The sequence below is a fragment of the Schistocerca cancellata genome, chromosome 2, assembly GCF_023864275.1.
Source record: "Schistocerca cancellata isolate TAMUIC-IGC-003103 chromosome 2, iqSchCanc2.1, whole genome shotgun sequence".
NCBI classification, from domain to species: Eukaryota; Metazoa; Arthropoda; class Insecta; order Orthoptera; family Acrididae; genus Schistocerca; species Schistocerca cancellata.
In genome coordinates this window covers 282,726,520-282,750,627 of record NC_064627.1, presented here as the reverse complement: position 1 = coordinate 282,750,627, position 24,108 = coordinate 282,726,520, and the positions used below count along the sequence as shown (strand labels likewise).

Below are 24,108 nucleotides of genomic sequence, written 5' to 3'. Positions count from 1 at the left end.
ATCTTTAAACTTTGTAGACGAGATCTTCATGCAAGGGAATCAATGTTAGCGAGCCCACAGGTTTCCAAACAATAACTCACAAAGGAGCTGTAAATAAATGGTGCGATAATACAAGGCAACAAGCTTGAGCTTGCTCAGACATAACTCCGTCCCTTCAAATCTAAAACCGCACAGAGTAACATTAAAACCAGAGAACCGCAAATTGCATCCCAGAAGATCTTATAAGGCGGTTACAATGCTCACTAAACAATTCAAGTTTGCATAACTCTCCACAGTAATCTTGAATTAAAGGAACTACTGTAGCATTTAAAGGAAAACGAACGCTGCAAAATGGTTGGCGGTTTTAACTCTTGAGGTGTACAGCAAAAGCACTTTAATTCAAAAAGTAAGTTTCTTGTAAATGGATGAGTACAGAAATGACATTTCAACAGAACGATCAGTATCGTTTTTCCTTTACAAATAGGGTCATAATTTTTACAAGTAGGCTCAGAATAGCTCTGGAATGAACTGTTAACATGAAAGGCTGATCCACATACAGATCTATGGCAAATTTAACCCTGAACGGAGAAAGGTAAGCAGAGAGAGCCCAAAGTGAATTCCGTCCAAGGAACATGGCATTTCGCGAATGGCAACAGCCTTTTTCGTCTTTTAGCTACACAGAGGTGCTCACCGTTACCTCGGTACGCCTTTGTTTGGCTGTAAGTTAATTCCAAGAGCACAGCATCCACAATAAACGCAGCAAAAATAAAAAATAAAAACTTGCCGACTCTGAAGAGACAAACGCGGATCATGTAGGCACAGGAAAGGAATGATTCTTCACCTGTCGTATTCACTCCGTTTCCTTTGTTAGCCCATCCTTAGCTGCATGTAAATACTGGTACCACAACATCCACGAGCAAGGAAGCCAAAATGAGAAACGGGCCGTCTTCGAAGACGCGAACTCGCGGTTATAGAAGCTGAAGGAGGCAATAATTCTCCAACTGTTGTATGCACTCTGTTTCCGCAGCCACCGATAACAAGACGATTTGGACCTCCGTATTGGATGAGCGACCACAGTTTGTAAACAGAATGCCCGACCGACATGGAGCAGGAAGGAGTGCCCATGTTGTTAAGTGAGATCGGCTAGCGATTCCTTAGCCTCTCGTGAGACGCCGAACAAACTGTCGGTTGGAAACGCCGACGCCGAGCAAAGAAGTTCCATGACCGGGAAGAATCGATTCCAACTTGCGCAATGAGAAAAACGAAGTTTGTCCACAATCCATTGCCTCACAGACACAGTCTTAGGGTACATCGACTGCCTCCGAACTGTTCTGTGCTTACGCAATACACAATGCTGTGAAATATGATCACATTTATATAACATAACCACCTCCGGACTTCGCTGTCGACACGGTTGGTATGATAGCAGGTAACGTGTTCTACGCATTCGCCAAACTCCAATCCTTCCACCGGGTTACCATAGAGTAGAGCGCGATTCGTCGCTGCAAATCACTAGTTTCTAGTCACTGTCCAGTGGCATCGTTCTTTAGAATACCGCAAGCGTCACTTGACACTGATACACAAATGTGTGGCTTACGAGGAGCTTGTCTGCCACTGTGCCCCCATTCTCTATAGCTCTCTATGCACAGACATTGTGCTACCTGGACTCATGGAAAGGTTTTGGAACCTACGAAAGATTCCTTCCGCTGATTTCATGCAATTTTTTTACAACCACCCTCCATAAACTTCGACAGTCCCTGTCCGTCCGAACACGAGGTTTTACCTGATATTAGTTTAGCTGTGGCTGTTCTTTCGCGTCACCACTAAACAACATCACCAACGGCCGACTTGGGCAGCTTTAGAAGGGTTGAACAGCCTCTCATGGGTTGTTACTAATGTGAAATCCAGTGACTAATTCACTTTCTAAGTGAATCCATTCTGCTGTCACTTCTTCTCTACTGACAGCACAACACTCCAGTTCTTCTTTTATATGGCGGGTCTGCCTCTCGAGACATCTAGTGGTCAGTTTTTCGTTAATGGTGACGTCCGTATTCCTTTTGTCAAGTAGTGTAGTATTCTGCTCTACGGCGTTAATCGCCTGCACGCCGGGTGACATCCTCAGAACAGCATTTCATGGGGCTGAGGTGGCGGGCTAATTTTAGCACCAAAAGATGTCCTCCGCGAAAATAATCAACTTTGGTTTTTTCGAGTTATTCTGGTTTGTCAACTTAAAATTTACACCCTGTATGCTGCAACAAAAGCCGCCTATAGGCACATGATAATCCCCTTGCGGTCATGGAAGCAAGATATCAGCTTCGTTTTAGTATCAATGTGTGTACAGTAATTGTGGGTAATAGACTTATAGGGCCGTAAACTTCACAGACTAAACTAACAGTTTCTGTTCGACAAATTACACATCTTGCGTTTGCACAAAAAAAGAGAAGTCGCCTGGTATGTGCACGACTGGGTAGCACCTCAATTAATACGCCTCGTAGACGGTACCCACAATAAACTTTAATGAATTATAGATAGTCCAGTAGCATGAATTTCCAACACATCCGAACTTAACCAGATTTAGGGCTAAGACTTTTAAGATCACTGACGTGTTCCTTCTCAGCGATAACTTGTACACCTTACAGGAGAGTGGTGTTCCACGTGTGTTGGAGAGAATCTGAGGGCAGCGAGGTTGTAAGCTTTGTATTTAATTTATGTATAATTAAAGTACTTAATATTATCTCCCAAAAACTTTCTCCTCGTGTACCGCGTCCTTGACATATCGTGTTCAAAAAGTGGTTCAAATGGCTCTGAGAACTATGGGACTTAACACCAGAGGCCATCAGTCCCCTAGAACTTAGAACTACTTAAACCTAACTAGCCTATGGACATCACACACATCCATGCCCGAGGCAGGATTCGAACCTGCGGCCGTAGCAGCAGCGCGGTTCCAGACTGTAGCGCCTAGAACCGCTCGGCCACCCCGGCCGGCTTCTTTGCATTCATTTCACCGTAATTATTCAAGTGCACGTGTCGACGGCATACGCTGTGTGTCTTTCCTAGGAACGAACTTGTACCACTCACTAGCCGTATTTGCTCTTGATAACCGTAATTCGCATTATACTCTTCGCTGTCTAGCATGCGTTCAGTACGGTTTTGTCTCGTGTTTGTTTCTCCGATATGTTAGCTGTATGTTAACAATTATGCACGGATGTAGGGGTAGGGTTACTGATGAGGAGTTACCGTATACAAACTTCGTGTAGGGATTAACTAACTGCAATGGAAGAGCGGCACAACGGGTATACGCTGTTAACTGCAGCGACGACAACCACATCACATTTCTTTTGCATCTTAGAGCTTAAACTCTTGTGTTGCACGTTTGGTGATGGTATTTTTCAGGCATTTTCACGCTGAATATAATTTCACACAAACGAATTCAATTTCGCTAACAATCCAAACAAATCATAACCAAGTTACCTCTCTGTAATGCGTCACAGGAGACCATGGCATCGCATGCACCAAATTACTGATAAATTTGGTGATTTGGAAGTGAGAAGACGTGTATCTGCCGAAATATCTGAAGTTGTCTAAGACGTCACATGGATGTATTCCCGTAAGTTGACATTTTATACACCGGGACGAAGTCATATTTGACAGTGGGTACTTTGGCTTTTGTCAGAACGAAAGGATTCCTCTTACGACTCTAGTCAACAACATTGGTGCTCCGACATATCGTACAGCAAAACATCTTGCTACGCTGTTGAGCCCATTAGTAGCTCAGCGTTTACATTTCATCAGGAACTGAACGGCTTTCGTACCTCGATTACAGGGCTGCGTCCTGAATCCTTTTTTGTAATTGACAGATGGAGGGATGGTAACTGGATGGTTTACTGGCCGATGTACAGTAGGTACGCTCATCCGATGGGCTTGGTCGTTGCGCGTGCCGCTGTCGTCATCCGGTGTGGTGGTTGGGGGAGGGGGGGAGGGGGGGAGGGGGGGAGGGGGGAGGGGGGGAGGGGGGGAGGGACTGTTTCGTGCGCTCGCGCATATTGTCAGCCATGAAAATAAAGTCATGGCGGAATGGGGTCCCCGCCTTAAACCCCATCGAGCACGTCTGGGATGCTTTGGGGAGACGTATTTTGCAGCACGTCCACACACACCAAAGGCCGTCTAGCAGTTGTTCACCTCGATCGTGGAAGAATGGAACGACCCACCACAAGAAAGGCGTAAGAACCTTGTGCCCAGTATGGGAGACTTTGCTGAGCGTGCGTTGCCTTCCCAGGTAATCACGCGTCGCTTTAAGAACCATATCCTGCCTTTTGTAATGTGCAGGGGACCATAATAAATTGAGGTGGATGCAGTTCATTAGTGTCTTACTCAAAGTTCCATCCAGCTATGTTAGTTGGTGGTAACATGTCATGGGAAAGCCACTTCCGTCCTTAAGTTTTTCACACCACTGTACTTGGAAACTAAACGTGTTGAATGTCTGATTGCAGAGCAATCTGTAGGTATTATAAAAAGGTATGCATGTATGTATGTATATACGTGTGTTATGTTCCACATTACCTCCTAAACCACTGGACCGATTTGAACCAAACTTGGTACAAGTATCACTTACTGTCAGGTAACAATTGCTGTGGAGTTGAGAACCGCCTACCTAACATAGTTCATAAGATATGATGTTATAAAAATGAGATGCGTGAGAAGCTACCGTATTGTGCATGACGTTTAACATTATTACTTGTTTGCTGCTTGCAATGTTCACAACATATCTGGCAGACTGTATCAACACATGCCGCTGAACGTTATAAAAACTGAGTCGTGTGATAGAAATGGAGCAGCCTGCATGAAGTTCTAATACATTTATTCCCTACTTTTAAACACACTGCTACAGTCGAGCCAACTTAACGAAATGCTAGACACATGACAGCGGTTTTGACGACTTTCAACTACGGAGCGCAACGGTTGTAGGCGACAACCATAGCAGCATATAGAGCTATGAAGAGATGTCGCTATAGAGACGTTTACAAAATCGCATTGAAGACACGCGAAGCTGCTGTGCACAGGGGACAGAAAGTGTCCGGGATCATCTCACGCCGAGTCTACTGCACAATTTCAAAGATGTTTTCACCAATACATGGAAATGGAATTTTTTCGGTACTACACTACAAACACTGTTAATTTCTTGTTTTCGTTTCTTATAAAAAATTGGCAAAATGAATACTAGAACAATGCCGGGTTTTTCAGTTTGTGTGATACGTAGATTTAGCACAGATTTAATTTATGAAGTAACTATTCATCCCACGCAAGTAGCTTGCTGACTTGTGCAACTAAGTAAACATCGTAATACGCTCAGTTCTAGAGATCAATTACTTTGTCGATAAACAGAGTGACGCATAACAGAAGTCACGAGGTTCAGCTCTTCTGTCAGGCAGCGGTATGAACGGACTTCGCTCTTGTCTTATCTAACGACTTTCTCACGTGGCGCTGGCGGCGTAGTCTGCTCTAGTGTAGCCGTAGTATTGCGTAACGTCTGGGCTCCGCCGTCGGCACTTCAAATAACTGGCGGAGAGTCTCAGCAGTAGGCAGTAGCAGCAGCAGCAGCAGGAACAGCAACAGTCATGGGAATCGAGAAGTACGCGGGACGCGTGGCCGCGATCACTGGCGCCAGTTCCGGCATAGGCGCAGGTATCGCTCAGGAACTGCTCAAGCACGGCATTAACGTGGTCGGCCTCGCCAGGAGGGTGGAACAAGTCAAGGTCAGTCTGTGGAACATTCTTTACTACGTTTAGGTAGCTCCTGAAGAATACGAGCGATACTTCAGCAGTTCCTTTCGGAAGTCACTCTTACATATTTCGAAGCACTCTTACATATTTCCGTGTATTGTCACAATTCCATGCATAACTCATTACCTATTCAGCAAGAGACGCAACAGTTCATCATTCCCGAAAAGTGTGTACCAAACTCTTCACACAGTGTCGGCGGTAATGGACAATCACCCACCGCAAGCTTTGTTAAAGGTTTTGACATGCTGCATGTCATAGTTTTCCAGTTCCTCCAGAGAGGCCCAGTTAGTGTTTACCCGTGGTCTAGGGGACGCTGGCACGGTAGTTCAGCGTGTTCGGTCAGAGGGTTAGCTGCCCTCTGTTAAAAAAAAAAAAAACTGAGTGAACGGATCAACGATGAACCTGAACAGGTGTCATGGGACGTCCGCCCCGGACAAATGCAACAAATATTAACGAACAAAATAAGATCAGCAAAAAAAGTGTAGCGTACTGTCTTTGATTACTAATAAAAACATTTGTCGGTCCAGGGTTCCAATCCCGACACCTTTTAAATTTTCATTAGTAACCAGCATTGGCGGCCGTACCATTCCGACATAAAAAGTCATCGTCATTCTGCCAACGGCCTTGTTAAAGCGGACGGAGGAGCGGACAGAGGTTCAGGGCACTCTCTTGTCCTTGGAATGACAAACTGCCCCTAAAGGCGGAAGAATCAGCAGTGTTCAACGGCATGAGGATGCGGAAGGCAATGGAAACCACTGTATTAAAGACACATAATATGTATCCACACGACATGTGGCCTGTAACTGAAAAAGTGTCATGACGATCTCTCCAATGGCAAAAGATTCCGGAATAGTCCCCCATTCGGATCTGCGGGAGGGGATCGCCAAAGAGGAGGTGACCATGAGAAAAAGATTGAATAACCAAAGAAAGTATAACGTCCTACGAGTCTGGGCGTGGAATGTCACAAGCTTGAATGTGCTAGGGAAGCTAGAAAATCTGAAAAGGGAAATGCAGTGGCTCAATCTAGATACAGTAGGGGCGAGTAAATTGAAATGGAAAGAAGTCAAGGATTTATTGTCAGATGAGTATTGGATAACATCAACGGCAGCAGAACATGGTATGTCGGGAGTAGGATTCGTTATGAATAGGATGGTAGGGCAGAGAGTGTATTACCATGAATAGTTCAGTGGTAGGATTGTTCTTATCACAATCGACAGCAAACCCACACCGACAACGATAGTTCAAGTATACATGCCGACTTGAAACACTGAAGACGAAGAGATAGAGAAAGTATATGAGGATGTTGAAAGGGTAATATAGCACGTAAAGGGAGATGAAAATCTAATAGTCATTGGGGAATGGAATGCAGTTGTAGGGGAAGAAGTAGAAGAAACGGTTACCGGAGAATATGGGCTTGGGTCAAGAAATGAGAGAGGAGAAAGACTAATTGCGTTGTGCCACGAATTTCAGCTAGTAATTGCGAATACTCTTTTCAAACTCCACAAGACATGGTGATATACTTTGAAAAGAACGGATGATACATGACGATTTCATTTAGATTATGTAATGGTCAGACAGAGATTCTCAAAATCAGATACAGGATTTAAGGAGTACGCAGGAACAGATATAGACTCATACCATAATTTAGTAGTGATGAAGAATGGCCTGTAGTTTGAGAGATAAGTTAAGAAGAATCAATACGCAAAGAACTGGGATACGGAAATATTAAGGAATGACGAGATACGCTTGAAATTCACTAAGGCTGTAGATACAGCAATAAGGAATACCGCAGTACGCAGTAAGTTGAAGAGGAATGGGCATCTCTGAAAAGGGAATCACAGAAGTTCGCAAGAAAAGCATAGGTGCATAGAAGGTAACAGCGAAGAAACCATGGGTAACAGAAGAAATACTTTAGTTGATCGATGAAAGGAGGAAGTACAAAACTGTTCAGGGAAATTCAAGAATACAGAAACACAAGCCACTGATGAATGAAGTAAATAGGAAATGCTGGAAAGAAAAATGTGAAGATATCGCAAAAGAAATGGTTGTTGGAAGGACTGACTCAGCGTATAGGAAAGTCAAAACAACCTTTGGTGAAATTATGAGGGGGAGGATTTGTCTGATGTGTAGCAGAAGAAACAATAATTCATTTCGAAGAGACGGGGGATCCAGAATTAGAATTTAACAGAGCTTTGGAGGACTTAAGATCAAGTAAGGCAGAAGGGATAGATAACATTCCTTCAGAATTTCTGAAATCACTGGGGGAAGTAGCAACAAAACGACTATTCACGTTGGTGCATAGAATGTATGAGTCTAGTGAAATATCATCTGACTGTCGGAAAAATATCCTCCACACAATGTCGAAGAATGCAAGAGCTGAGAAGTGTGAGAATTATTGCGCTGTCTGCTTAACGGCCCATGCATCAAATTGCTAACAAGGATAATATACAGAAGGCCGGAAAAGAAAACTGACGATCTGTTTGGCTTTAGGAAAGGTAAAGGCTCCAGAGAGGCAATTCTGACGAAGCGGTTGATAATGCAAGCAAGGCTAAAGAAAAATCAAGAAACGTTTATAGGACCTGTCGACCTGGAAAAAGCTTTCGACAACGTAAAGTGGTGCCAGATGTTCGAAATTCTGAGGAAAGTAGGGGTAAGCAATAGGGAGAGTCGAGTAGTGCACAATATGTACAAGAGCCAAGAGAGAATAATAAGAGTGGATGACAAAGAACGCTCCCAATGAAAAGCGTGTCAAACAGGGATGTAGTCTTAGCCTCTACTGTTCAATTTCTATATCGAAGAAGAAGTGATGGAAATAAAAGAAAGGTTCAGGAGTGGAATTAAAATCCAAGGTGAAAGGATATGAATGATACGATTCTTTGATGAGATCACTAGCGTGAGTGAAAGTGAAGAGGAATTACATGATCTGCTGAACGGTACGAACAGTATTCTGAATACAGAATGTGAACTGAAAGTAAATCGAAGAAAGGTGAAAGTAGTGGAAGTGAGAAGAGAGAGAAATTTAACATCAGGATTGATGGTCACGAAGTAGACGAAGTTTAGGAATCCTACTACCTAGGCAGCAAAATAACCAATGGCGGACGGAGAGAGGAGGACATCAAAAGCAGACTAGCAATGGCGAAAATGGTGTTCCTGGCCAAAAGAAACCTGCAAGTATCAAACATACGCCTTAATTTGAGTAATAATAAGTGTCTGAGAATGTTCGCTTGGAGCACAGCATTGTATGGTAGTTAAACATGGACTGTGGAAAAAGTGGAACAGAAGAGAATCGATGCATTTGAGATGAGGTGCTACAGACGAATGTTCAAAATTGGGTGGACTGATAAGGTAAGGAATGAGGAGGTTCTTCACAGAATCGCAGAGGAAGGAGTACGTGGAAAACACTGACAAGGAGAAGAGCAGAATGATAGGACATTTGTTAAGAAATGAGGGAATGACTTCCATGGTACTAGAGGGAGCTGTGGGGGGCAAAAACTGTAGAGTAAGACAGAGATTGGAATACATCTAACAAATAATTGAGGACGTAGGTAGCAAGTACTGCTGTGAGATGAAGAGGTTGGCGCAGGAGAGAAATTCGTGGCGGGCCGCATCAAACAGGTCAGAAGATTGATGACTCAAAAAAAGAAAAGATGGCTGCCTCAAGTTACTAGGAGGAAGGCCTCACTAATGAAATATAGAATACACTCTCCCTAATTCCGTTATACAAGATATAGTTACTTGTAACCGTAAGAAATTCACATACGAAGATGGTAACATTTCTCGAAAGAACAGATACCATTGATGACCGTGCAGCTTCTCTAGAATAAGTGGTAATTAATTGAAATCCTCATCTGCCGACAGGTGTTGTTGATATACCTTGATGGGGACAGCCGAAAATGTGTGCCCCGGGACCTCCTGCTTACGTGGCTGACGCTGTATCCACCTGAGCCTCCGAGGACACAGATGAATAGCGCGACTGCAGGGACTTATCCCTTGCACGCTTCCCGTGAGACCCACATTCCCAACTGTCCACAGTCTACATTCGTAATGTACCTAATAGATATTTTCCCATCCACTCATTACTCGCACGCACTAAGGTGACGATTCCCGTAAGAGTTCAGGCAACCTGTGCGCATTCGCACAGACGAAGGACAATGGCCAGGTAGCCTTTAACTATATATGAAGATAGTAGCTGTTCTCGAAAGAACAGATATCATTGATGACTGTGCAGCTTCTCTAAAATAAATGATAGTTAACTGAAACCCTCAGCTGCCGATAGGTAAGCTACCTTCCGCAACTGGTGGCTGTTTTTGTTCCCTACATTATGTTGACTCAGTTGCTGCTGCAGCCACGCTTGAGATTCCATTGGAAAACATTACAAGAGAGGCGTTGTGCATCACGGAGAGGTTTACGAGCGAAATTTCGAGAAAGCACCTTCCGGGAAGAGTCGGACGACAAATATATCTCGCGTGATGACCATGACGGGAAAATTCGAAAAATTAGAGCCAATGCAGAGGCGTACCTATAACCACTCTTCCTTCGCGCCATTCGCGGTAGCAGTATACGAGTTGGTAAATGGACACTTTGTCAGGTTTTTGTTTGAATTCGTGAACAGCGGTGTTTGTAGCAGAGGCCACTGCCACAGCAGTATGACAGGTTGAACAACCCAACGATTTTCCCTTTCCTCTTTCCAAGGCCGCTCCTATCTCGTCTACTTGAATTCTCAGTTGAAACCGGTACGCCACCTGCCACAGTGTCCGCACAAAGGGCCAAAGTTGCAGACTGCCTACAGTGATGCTGATTCCCACACAACAGTGTTCGTGTAACAACCTGACTAACCATTCCATGGTAGAGGAACATACCAGTACCGTGTTGCACATAGCTGTTGACATCATTATCTTATGAAGCACTTAATAGCATTCTTTCTGTTTTTCCTTAGGCTCTTGAAGTGAAGGGGTCGCCGGGCCAACTGTACGCTCTTCAGTGTGACGTGGGGAAAGAAGAAAGCATCCTCTCAGCTTTCAAATGGATTAGGGAGAACCTCAAAGGAGTCGACATCCTGATCAACAGCGCCGGTGTCGATCACGAAACTGATTTCATATGTACGTATTTACTTACTTTACTTTATTTTACATGTGGCAAGGGCCTTATCGACCACACGCCTGCTCTATGAGCCTCTTCCACTTCTGCCTGTCCAATGCGCTGTTTGTCCAGTTGCTGCTGCTGTTAATCCTCGTTGTGTCCTCCCGAATGTTATCCCGCCATCTGATTCTGGGTCTCCCTCTTATTCTCGTTCCTTCTATTGTTCTGATGAATGCCATTCTAGGTAGTCTGTTCTCTGTCATTCTTGCTATATGGCCTGCCCAATTCAACCTTCTCCTCTTGAGCACTCCGACGATGTTACGGTGTTTGTACAGCCCTCTTAATTCTTCATTTCTTCTTATTCTCCATTCCATGTTATTTTCGTCGTATACGGGTCCAAAAATTTTCCTTAGTACTTTTCTTTCGAATATTAATAGTTTTTCTTCATCTTTCTTTCTAAATAAAAATGTTTCACATCCATATAACATCACAGGTATAATGGTCGATTGATATTAGCGGATTTTGAAGTCACTGCTAACTGATCTTTTTCTTAGAATGTTGACGAAACTAAAAAGTGTCTTGTTTGCTGTTGATAAACGGGCATCTGTTTCTGTATCTGTTCTGTTGTTATTACTAAAAATAAAAATACTTCCTATGTACTTGAAGTGTTCAACAGTCTTGAAATTGTATCCATCTATCCATCTAAAGTCAGAGGTGCATCTTTTCTGGTTCTTACTTTTTTTTTTCTTTTGGTCATCAGTCTACTGACTGGTCTCATGTCTTAGCAGATGTCCTAATATCCTGTCCCTTCTCCTTATCAGTGTTTTCCACATATTCCTTTCCTCTCCGATTCTGCGTAGAACCTCCTCATTCCTTACGTTATCAGTCCACCTAATTTTCAACATTCGTCTATAGCACCACATCTCAAATGCTTCGATTCTCTTCTGTTCCGGTTTGCCCACAGTCCATGTTTCACTACCACACAATGCTGTACTCCAGACGTACATCCTCAGAAATTTCTTCCTCAAATTACGGCCGGTATTTGATATCGGTTGGTAGGACATGTTCTGAGGCATCAAGGGATCACCAATTTAATATTGGAGGGCAGCGTGGAGGGTAAAAATCGTAGGGGGAGACCAAGAGATGAATACACTAAGCAGATTCAGAAGGATGTAGGTTGCAGTAGGTACTGAGAGATGAAGAAGCTTGCACAGGATAGAGTAGCATGGAGAGCTGCATCAAACCAGTCTCAGGACTGAAGACCATAACAACAACAATTTGATATTAGTAGATTTCTCTTGGCCAAAAATGTCTTTTTTGCCATAGCGAGTCTGCTTTTGATGTCCTCCTTGCTCCGTCCGTCATTGGTTATTTTACTGCCTAGGTAGGAGAATTCCTTAACTTCATTGACTTCGTGACCATCAATCCTGATGTTAAGTTTCTCGCTGTTCTCATTTCTACTACTTCTCATTACCTTCGTCTTTCTCCGATTTACTCTCAAACCATACTGTGTACTCATTAGACTGTTCATTCCGTTCAGCAGATCATTTAATTCTTCTTCACTTACACTCAGGATAGCAATGTCATCAGCGAATCGTATCATTGATATCCTTTCACCTTGTATTTTAATTCCACTCCTGAACCTTTCTTTTATTTCCATCATTGCTTTCTCGAAGTACAGATTGAAGAGTAGGGGCGAAAGGCTACAGCCTTGTCTTACACCCTTCTTAATATGAGCACTTCGTTCTTGATCGTCCACTCTTATTATTCCCTCTTGGTTGTTGTACATATTGTATATGACCCGTCTTCCCTATAGCTTACCCCTATTTTTTTCAGAATCTCGAACAGCTTGCATCATTTTATATTGTCGAAAGCTTTTTCCAGGTCGACAAATCCTATGAAAGTGTCTTGATTTTTCTTTACCCTTGCTTCCATTATTAGCCGTAACGTCAGAATTGCCTCTCTCGTCCCTTTACTTTTCCTAAAGCCAAACTGATCGTCACCTAGCACATTCTCAATTTTCTTTTCCATTCTTCTGTATATTATTCTTGTAAGCAGTTTCGATGCATGAGCTGTTAAGCTGATTGTGCGATAATTCTCGCACTTGTCAGCTCTCGCCGTCTTCAGAATTGTGTGGATGATGCTTTTCCGAAAGTCAGATGGTATATCGCCAGACTCATATATTCTACACACCAACGTGGATAGTCGTTTTGTTGCCACTTCCCCAATGATTTTAGAAATTCTGATGGAATGTTATCTATCTCTTCTGCCTTATTTGACCGTAAGTCCGCCAAAGCTCTTTTAAATTCCGATTCTAATACTGGATCCCCTATCTCTTCTAAATCGACTCCTGTTTCTTCTTCTATCACATCAGACAAATCTTCACCCTCATAGAGGCTTTCAATCTATTCTTTCCACCTATCTGCTCTGTCCTCTGCATTTAACAGTGGTATTCCCGTTGCACTCTTAATGTTACCACCGTTGCTTTTAATGTCACCAAAGGTTGTTTTGACTTTCCTGTATGCTGAGTCTGTCCTTCCGTCAATCATATCTTTTTCGACGTCTTCACATTTTTGCTGCAGCCATTTCGTCTTAGCTTCCCTGCACTTCCTATTTATTTCATTCCTCGGCGACTTGTATTTCTGTATTCCCGATTTTCCCGGAACATGTTTGTACTTCCTCGTTTCATCAATCAACTGAAGTATTTCTTCTGTTACCCATGGTTTCTTCGCAGCTACCTTCTTTGTACCTATGTTTTCCTTCCCAACTTCTGTGATTGCCCTTTTTAGAGATGTCCATCCCTCTTCAACTGTACTGCCTACTGCGCTATTCCTTACTGCTGTATCTATAGCGTTAGAGAACTTCAAACGTATCTCGTCATTCCTTAGTACTTCCGTATCCCACTTCTTTGCGTATTGATTCTTCCTGACTAATGTCTTGAACTTCAGCCTACTCTTCATCACTATTATATTGTGATCTGTCTATATCTGCTCCTGGGTACGCCTTACAATCCAGTATCTGATTTCGGAATCTCTGTCTGACCATGATGTAATCTAATTGAAATCTTCCCGTATCTCCCGGCCTTTTCCAAGTATACCTCCTCCTCTTGTGATTCTTGAGCAGGGTATTCGCTATTACTAGCTGAAACTTGTTACAGAACGCAATTAGTCTTTCTCCTCTTTCATTCCTTGTTTAAAGCCCATATTCTCATGTAACCTTTTCTTCTACTCCTTCCCTTACAACTGCATTCCAGTCGCCCATGACTATTAGATTTTCGTCCCCCTTTACATACTGCATTACCCTTTCAATATCCTCATACACTTTCTCTATCTGTTCATCTTCAGCTTGCGACGTCGGCATGTATACCTGAACTATCGTTGTCGGTGTTGGTCTGCTATTCTGATTAGAACAACCCGGTCACTGAACTGTTCACAGTAACACACCCTCTGCCCTACCTTCCTATTCATAACGAATCCTACACCTGTTATACCATTTTCTGCTGCTGTTGATATTACCCGATACTCATCTGACCAGAAATCCTTGTCTTCCTTCCACTTCACTTCACTGACCCCTACTATATCTAGATTGAGCCTTTGCATTTCCCTTTTCAGATTTTCTGGTTTCCCTACCACGTTCAAGCTTCTGACATTCCACGCCCCGACTCGTATAACGTTATCCTTTCGTAGATTATTCAATCTTTTTCTCATGGTAACCTCCCCCTTGGCAGTCCCTTCCCGGAGATCCGAATGGGGGACTATTCCGGAATCTTTTGCCAATGGAGAGATCATCATGACACTTCTTCAATTACAGGCCACATGTTCTGTGGATACACGTTACGGGTCTTTAATGCAGTGGTTTCCATTGCCTTCTGCATCCTCATGTCGTTGATCATTGCTGATTCTTCCACCTTTAGGGGCAATTTCCCACCCCTAGGACAAGAGAGTGCCCTGAACTTCTATCCGCTCCTCCGCCCTCTTTGACAAGGGCGTTGGCAGAATGAGGCTGACTTCTTATGCCGGAAGTCTTCGGCCGCCAATGCTGATTATTTATCAAAATTTAGGTAGTGGCGGGGATCGAACCCGGGACCGAAGATGGTTTGATTATGAATCAAAGACGCTACCCCTAGACCACGGGTATATGGGCAGGAATTCTGTCTTTCTTCATTAACATGTAATCCTATTTTCTCAGGAATTTTGTAGTAATTTTGCATCATTCTGATTAATTCTGTTTTGGAACTACTTATTAGTGCTACATCATCTGCATAGGCAAGTCTTGTAATGTTCACATCCTGTAGCTGGATCCCTTGTGGACTGGTTTTAGAAAATTCTCTGTCAATCTTCCCTACGACAAGGTTAAATAAAATAGGGGAAATGGTATCCCATTGTCTCAGTCCAGAGTACACCTCAAAAATCTTCAGTTTCTCCTACCGGTGTCTTTATGCGATATAAAGTTTCATTGATACACATTTTAACTAATCTGATTAATTTTGATGGTATTTTAAATTCCTTCATTATACACTGATGGCCACCGTTTATGCAACACCAAGAAAGACAAGAGGTAGCACAACAAAATTTATTTTGTAGATAACATGTTGACCAAGTATCAAATGATTACGTTTACAGACGTCTGTGACATGTGGTTCCTGCCAAAATCAGTAGCCAGAGTAGCCGCCATTGTTGGAGATCACCGCTGCCACACGTCTCGGCATTGAGTCAAAGAGACGTTGGATGTGTTCCTGGGGTACAGCAGCCCAAGCAGCTTCCACACGTTGCCAAAGATCATCTGGTGTGGCAGCTGGGGATGTAATCTGGGTCACTCGTTGAGCAACCATGGACCACATGTTTTCTATCGGCGAATGACCCGGAGAGCGAGCCGGCCAGGGAAGCAATTCAATCTGGTTATTGACGAAGAACCTTTGGACAATGCGTGCCACGTGTGGTCGCGCATTATCCTGTTGAAATATGGCTGTGGCCGAGCCCTGAAGGTAAGGAAGAACAACTGGCTCCAGCACCTCGGATATGTACCGCCGGCTATTTAAAGTACCGGCAATGCGTACTAGAGGCGTGCGAGAGTAATATCCAATACCGCCCCATGCCATAATACCCGGTGCAAGACCATTGTGGCGGTGCATAATGCAGCTGTCCAGCATCCTCTCTCCACGGTGTCTCCACACTCGAATCCGACCATCGTGGTGCTGCAGACAGAAGCATGCCTCGTCAGTAAAGACAACGTCATTCCATTCTGCCGTCCACATCCGTCTGTCATCACACCATTGGCGACGGAGACGTCTGTGGTTCTGCGTCAATGGTAGACGAAGCAATGGACGTCTTGCTGTAAACGGCGTCGAATGGTACGCGCAGACACTGGATGATGCGTTACAGACGCAATGTGCTGTGCTATGGTTCGGGATGTCACTGAGCGATCCGTCACTGCCATGCGCACAATTTGCCTATCAGCACGTGCAGTGGTGCACCGAGGTGAATGCGATCGACCACGTCGGTCCGTCGTACCCTCCTGCATCCAACGGTCACATATCCGCATTACAGTTGTTTGGGTTCGTCCAACACGACTAGCGATTTCTCTGTATGATAATCCACAATCTCGGTAAGCCACTATCCTGCCTCTGTCGAACTCGGATACTTGATCAAAAGATGTTCGCTGTTTTCTACGAGGCATAACTGATCGTCTTGTGAAACAACCACAAGGTAAACACACGTGCCGAACGTACACTCGTCGAAATCGCCAAGCCTTAAATGGCGCTATGAGGTGGCGCCACAGGCGCGCGTGATGTGCGTCTGCGCTGAAATTCTAATCAGTTGCATATCTCATCGCTGCAAACTCATGGTGTAAATTTCACTTGATTCGGATGCTTCCTTCAGGGTGTTGCATTTACGGTGGCCAGCAGTGCATTTAGGAGTGTCTGTCGGTGTATGCTATCATAAGCCTTTTTAAAATTTACGAATGATATGTGGACATCTACATTGAATTCCCACGCCTTCTCAGTTACTTGTCTTAGGGTGAATAAGTGATCTAATGTGGATCTGTTTTTGCGGAAACCGCGTTGGTAGTCCCCAATCTGTTCTTCTGTTATTGGTATCAGCCAGTTTAATAGGCAGCTTGGTAAGATTTTGTAGGTGACATCCAGTAAGGCAATTCCTCTGTAGTTATAACAAACTAGTGGATCGTTCTTCTTAAATATGGGGCACATAATTGTAGTTTTCCAATCTGCAGGAATGGTTTCCGTCTCCCAAATTGTTTCTATTAAGGCCTGTATGTCTAATTCCAATTGTGGGCCTCCATTCTTTAATAACTCAGCGTATATCTTGTCCTCGCCACAAGCCTTGTTATTCTTTAATTTCTTTATTGCTTGCTGTATTTCATTTACTGATGGGGTAGTAACTGTATCAGCTGTATCAATTGTATCAGGTTCTTCCAATTTAAAGTACGAGTGTGGGTCATTGCAGTTGAGAAGCTGTGAAAAGTATGTCTTCCATCTGTTTTGTATGTCACTTTTGTTGGTCAATATTGTCCCATACTGATCCTTTATAAACTGTTCCCTTTTATTGAATTTGCCAAAGGATTTTTTTTTTTTTATTTTGATACATCTGCCTTGTCCTGTGATGTTGGAAATCATCCTCTGCTTCTCTGATCATATTGTTATAGTACTCCCTTTTCTCTTGTCTTAGGGTTCTATGTACGTATGCAAATGGAAAATCAGAGATTTCAAATTTTAATTCATTTACGTTGAATTAATGTATATATGACCAGAAATGTGAAGGAATGCATTATCAAACTTCCTGGCAGATTAAAATCGTGTGCTGGACCGACACTCGAACTCGAGGCCTTTGCCTTTTGTGGGCAAGTACGCTACCACCTGAGCTACCGAAGTGCGACCAGCAACGCGCGACTCGTTGGGTAGCACAGTTGGTAGAGATCTTGCTCACCCGAGGCAAAGGTCTGGGTTTCGAGTCTAGGTCTGTCATACAGTTTTAATGCGCTAGGATGTTTCATATCAGCGCATGCACCGCTGAAAATTCATTCTGAATGCTTTGTTCATCTAGAGTAAAATTTACTAATATTGCAGCATATCTGTACATTTTAATGTCAACAAAAAAATACAACGATACACGTCAATACAAGGAGACGAATCAGACCTGTGTCAGTACTGTGAACAGAATTAACGCCTACTGTTCCGTCACTCTGGCAAACTCAAGGTCACTCGTCCACACTCGTGTGGCAAATGGCTTCCTGAGCTGTTGTTCCACAGAAATATGATAAATGTTTAATACAAATTAAACGATTCACAGAAAGATTATGGTGTGTGAAAACTGTGGTGATTAAAGCATTCAGATATATAATATCCTTAATGATGCCTGCCGAAAGAAGCAAAAAAAAGAAAAAAAATATAGGAGAAGATAGCACTTAAATATGTGTTAGTGTGTTGATTCAAGTAAAGTTAATAATTGCAGCACATACAGTATTTTAACAAGTTTTTTGAAAAGAGATACTAGCGTTGACGATTTTATAAAAACTTTTCCCATGTTCAAATCATGACCAGCTTTGGAAACCATTATGTAGGCCTATTCTCATGTCGTTATCGAAGAATTGTTTTTTCTTCTTCACGTATTCCATCGAGAACCAACATAAATCAGTGTTTTGGTAGCTGTATTCAGCTCCTGAGATCAGCGTCCTCTATGCTTCGTTTAATTCTATACTTCTTCTCACAAACCAGTATCAAAGTTTTTCTATACAAAGATACACAGTCCAGTCACATTAATGTGACCAACTGTCAAAAGCGTGAACAGCCACCTTCTGCAGTGCAGACGTCAGGAAGAGAGTAAACGAAGTTCTGGAAATCACTCCAGTGCAGTGGCCACGTGCTCAAGGTTTCTCGGCAGAGGATCCTTGGCGCGGCCAACCCAATGTGGTCAAACAGACTCTCTATTAACCTTAAATGAGTGGAGTTTGGTGGCCAGTGGAGTACGGTAAACTCTTCCTGGAGCTCTTCGAGCCACGCACATACACTTGTGAGCTGTGTGACACGTTGAACTGTTCCGTTGTGGAGATCGTGCCGAGGCGAAACAAACTGCATTTAGCGGTGGACATGGCCTCTCCAAGGGTAGATACATGCTTGTGTTGATCCACTTTGCTTCCCAGTATGACGAGATCACGTAGGAAAGTCACTACAACATTCTACAGACAATAACACTCCGTGCTCCGGTCTGGATCCTTCCGGCGATTGTTGCAGGTGTTTGCTTTCAGAGGTTTCGCGCCGTACTCGCAAAACGCCATTTCTCCGATGGAGCATAAAACTGATTCATGTCAAAAGGCCACCTGTCACCATTCAGTGGAGGTACACTTGCGGCACTGGCGTAGCAGTTCCAGCTTTCGTCGCATAAACAGCAGTCAGCATCGGTGCATAAACCAGGCGCCTGTCACAGAGGCACACACCCAGCAACGTTCGCTGAACGGTCGTTGAGGTTCATCTGGACGCTGAGTTGGTCAACAGCTGCACGTAAGTTCGTTCCTACACGCCTCCGCAGCCGTCGTTTATCACTGCCATCTATACATGAAATGTATTCGCAACTGTGAATTTGGACAACCACCAGCTGTATAATGGAATGACGACAATGAAACGTTGTGCCAGACCGGGACTCGAAAGTAATTTCCCGCTATCATGCATGTGGGCATGGGGCATGGGGCCACGAGACTGGACCGTGGATCTTCGGAAACGTGTCGTCTGGCCAGACGATTCACATTTCTTGTTACACCAGCTCGATGATCGTCTCCAGATGCGTCGTCATCTGGGTGTACATCTACTCAAAACAAGTATCTCATCGCACCATGGGCGATGAATGTATGACATTCATTTGGGCTTTTATGGGACCTGTGAAGGTAATCTAAGACTCAATGGTAGCTGGACAAGATGAGCAGTACTGTGTGTCATGTGCATCCATTCATGCTTGATGTGTTCTCTTACGACGATCCCATCTTCCAGCAGGATAACAGTCCACATCGTAAGACCAGAATCATGCTACAGTGCCACAATAAGATTTTCACTCTGCAGCGGAATGTGCGCTGATATGAAAATTCCTGGCAGATTAAAACTGTGTGCCGGACCGAGATTCGAATTCGGGGCAAGTGCGCTACCATCTGAGCTAACCAAGCACGACTCACGACCCGTCCTCACAGCTTCAACTCTGACGGTACCTCATCCCATACCTTCCAAACTTCACAGAAGCTCTTCTGCGAACCTTGCAGGGCCGGCTGGGGTGGCCGAGCGGCTCTAGGCGCTACTATCTGGAACCGCGCGACCGCTACGGTCGCAGGTTGGAATCCTGCTTCGGGCATGGATGTGTGTGACGTCCTTAGGTTAGTTGGGTATAAGTAGTTCTAAGTTCTTGGGGACTGATGACCTTAGCAGTTAAGTCCCATAGTGCTCAGAGCCATTTGAACCATTATTTTTGAGCCAGAAGTTTTCTGTGGTATTGCTTCACTGGAGTGTTTCCCTTTTCTGCTTCTCTAGTGTATTAAGAGCTGCTATTTGGCATACATTTTCTATGTTATTAATACCACCAAGCGTCCTATAAGGACTCTTTTAAGGCGAGAGACAGCAGAAAATAAACTTACCAGCAATTCTTTTGTTTCAACTTACTTACTAGGTTGGCCACACAAGCCGCAGTCGGTCTTTGGCCTCGTCGGTCAGGCGCCTCCATCTTCCCCATTCCATGTATTGTTCTCCAGCTAGACCCATCACACTTATGTCCCCTCTGATTCCGTCAGTCCACCTCAGCCACGGTCTTTCCCTCGGTCTGCTGTCTCTGCTGTCCTCTTCTACCACCTGCCTTGTGATCTGTCCCTCTTAACGCATTATATGCCAGTAATACTTCAGTCTCCACTCTGTAATCACAGCCACAATGTCCCACGATTTGTGCAGCCCCTGCAATTCGCGATTTATCCTTACCTCCTGTCGTCTCCATCTTTCACTGGTACAAAAATCTCTCTCAGAATAGTGTTTTATACATCAGGAGTTTTATTTCTATCTTTTATGCCAGAATCCAGTTCTCTGTTCCGTGTAAGAAGACCGGTTGTATTACCGTTCTGTGGATCCGAATGTTTGTGGACGTTGACAGAAGCCTTGCCTCCCAAGTGCATACCTTGACCTGCTTGAATTCTTGTCTTTATTTCCTGGTCTGTCTTATTCATTTTTCTGAGTAGTGCCCCAAGATATTTCAGTTCTCTTCAGAGGCATTACTTCCACGTCTAAAGGTCTGTCATCGTTCTCACTGCTCACTGCGAGGTATTTGGTCTTATCCATATTCATCTTAAAACCTAGTCTCATTGCCTCTGCCATTAACACTCTTGTCACCTGAACCAGATCGTGTTCATTCTGTGCAATTAAAACTACATCATCTTCATAAGCCAAGGTGTTGACCCTTCTGCCCAGTGTGGTGGTAAGGGGGTGGGGGGAGGGAGGGAGAGGCAATCTCCCTGTCGCATTCCATTTCTCACCTTGAGTGTCTCTGACATCTTTCCATTCACTTTCACCATACTTGTTCTTACTTGTATACATGCTTTTAAGAATTTTATTAGGTTTCTAGGAACCATCTCCCTTCCCAGTTCTTGCCAAACACTGAAGTGATAAAAGTCATGGGGACTTTCTAATATCATGTCGGACCACATTTTGCTCAGAGTAGTGCGGCAACTCGACGTGACATGGACTCACAAGTTGGAAGTCCCCTGCAGAAATATTGAGTCATGCTCCCTCTATACCCATCCATAATTGCGGAAGTGTTTCCGATGCAGGATTTTGTGTACGAACTGTCCTGTCGATTGTGTCCCATAAATATTCGATGAGATTCATGTCGGGCGATCTGGGTGCCCAGATTATTCGCTCGAAGTGTCCAGAATGTTCTTGAAACCAGTCGCAAACAGCTGCGGTCCGGCGACATGGTTGGGAAAATGAAGTCCATGAATGGGTGCAAATGGTCTGCAAGAATCCGAACATAACAATTTCCAATTAATAATCGTTACAGTTGGACCAGAGGACCAAGTCTGTTCCATGTAAATACAGTCCACACCTTTGGGAAGATAGGGAAGATTTTCGGTATTAGTACTGTCATCTGATTGCAGGATGAATTTCGGGCTATCATGAAGACTTGGTAGCAATTTTGCATGTAGGAGGCGACCATGGTATCATTTGAGAGTGGTACCGACTTCAGACTCTCACCAAACCTTTCTCCATGTGTTTTGACGGCTTCGGGAAGAAGTAATTCCTCAGCCATAATGCGTGGTGATTTGAATTTTTCAATTAAGTATGCTACACCTTGAATGTTCGTAGGGCCTACGTAGGAACAGGTACCTGTTTCTTGAGGAACCAGGCGTTTCCTTTTAGTTTCCTTTTAGTTTTTGCTCTCGGTGCTAAAAAAATTCAGTGAATTTACTCACATGTTCTGGTTATTTTGTCTCAGGGATCTCCCTATTTCGTACTCGTGAAGCCATCGTTGGCTGAAATCAAGAACTCATTGTTGCCTCCCTCGTTATTCAAAAGAATACTGGTAAAGCCTAATGTCAGATAACTGCTGTTTACGCACTCTGGTTTTGCGTTTAGAACTCACGTTGCTAATAAGAACGCCGCGCGGGATTAGCCTCAGGCATGGGTGTGTGTGTTCGTCCTTAGGATAATTTAGGTTAAGTAGTGTGTAAGCTTAGGGACTGATGACCTTAGCAGTTATGTCCCATAAGATTTCACATACATCTGAGCTGATACGAACAGAGGAAGGCACGCAAGAAGAATCTGCTTTAACTCGAGTCTTTTACTTGTTAGAAATGCGTATATTCGGAAGAGAAGAACACTCAGTGAATCACTACCGTGGGCTCCCTTGTTACCACTGCGATTATGCCACTCATCCATTGGAATGGCGAAACTGCTTTATTTCAAATCCGGTTAACTACTTCCACTGTAAATGCACTCGAATTCAACTTCTAGCGCACTTAGGCCCACTGCCTTTCAAATGACTTCGGGAGCTTGGCTGAAATCGACTGTACAACCGCAACGGTTGTGGTTAACAATCTGTTATTGTAGTCAGCATGCCAAGGAAGTGGCGGTCACATTGTCAAGCGCCTTAGTGTCATTAATTGTGGTTTAATGCTTGGTAAGTAGCTAATCCTGAGGGTGATCGTTGAGTGACAGGACCTGCTGGTCAGTTCTTGAGAGATAAGACAGCATATTAACGGTGGAGGAACAGCCTAACTTGGTTCATGGGAATGAGAAACAGACGCTAGCTACCACCAACTTGCACAGTGCCTTGTTGACAACTTGGGTCCATGACGTCTTGGGGTTTGGGCCACAGTCGTACTTTACCATTAGCTGTTACAGTCTGAAATCAGGACGCATCTAACCAGCCAACTGTTTTCCATTCGTCTAGTGCAGCGTTTCTCGAAGCTGGTAGCACATGTCGCTGGGGGAAGGTAGGGTGGGGGGGGGGGGGGCGCAGAATAATAGAGGGAGGCGCCGGCTTTCGTTGGAATATTTGTATTTTATATTGTGCAGTAGAAAGGTTTCTGGTGAACGAATACTGCTAGACGGAGGATTATTTAAGAAGCATGCAAATAAAGGTAACAACAAGTTTTACCAAAAAATGTATATTTGATATTGAGAAACACGTTCTTGAATGTAACGCAAGGAACTGTGAATCATAACTGTGGAAAGACAAGAGCAGTGAGAACACTATCTAGTGCTTTGTGAAAGAGTTTTTGAGAAATGACTACAGAAAGTGAAATGTATCATAGCATAATAGAGGGTTTCGGCATTTTGCCTCGAGTTGTGATTGTGCAGGAACACTGAAGATGTATCAGCATGGAAAGGAGTTCCTTGACAGCTACATGTTGTATTTTCATTTGTTGGGATGAGCACAGCTAAATTAGGGATCTATGATGTTGTAGCTACATTTAATAGTAGAAGCAGTGATGAACTGAGAATACTTGTGGAACTAGAAGTGAGTTTGGGGAACTGTACGACGAAAGAACTTCATGAGACGGATACACAAGGTGTATAGAAAGCTGCGGCTTCATTTTTTTAAAAAAAAGAAAAAAAAAGAAGAAAAAGTCTAATGTAATGAAGAGAAGGTAGTTACTCCATAACAGGGGAGTTAACGATGACTAGCAATATGGTCATTGTTGCTTCTGTTTCACACTGTCTAACAATAAAGATAAAAATCTCGTATGCAATTTTAAAATGTGCCTGAGTTTTTCAACCTGTTGGTTTTAA

General features: G+C 43.7%; 1 protein-coding gene across 1 annotated transcript in view; it reads left to right on the top strand.

Moving 5' to 3' along the window:
* Positions 1-5,566: 5,566 nt before the first annotated feature.
* Positions 5,567-24,108, top strand: part of LOC126145163 (dehydrogenase/reductase SDR family member 11-like) — a 43,039-nt gene continuing 24,497 nt past the window's right edge. Inside the window, exons 1-2 of the mRNA XM_049915537.1 lie at positions 5,567-5,732; positions 10,696-10,858. Coding sequence (XP_049771494.1) covers positions 5,595-5,732; positions 10,696-10,858 — 301 coding nt within the window. The 5' untranslated portion in view covers positions 5,567-5,594. The remainder of the gene's footprint in view (positions 5,733-10,695; positions 10,859-24,108) is intronic.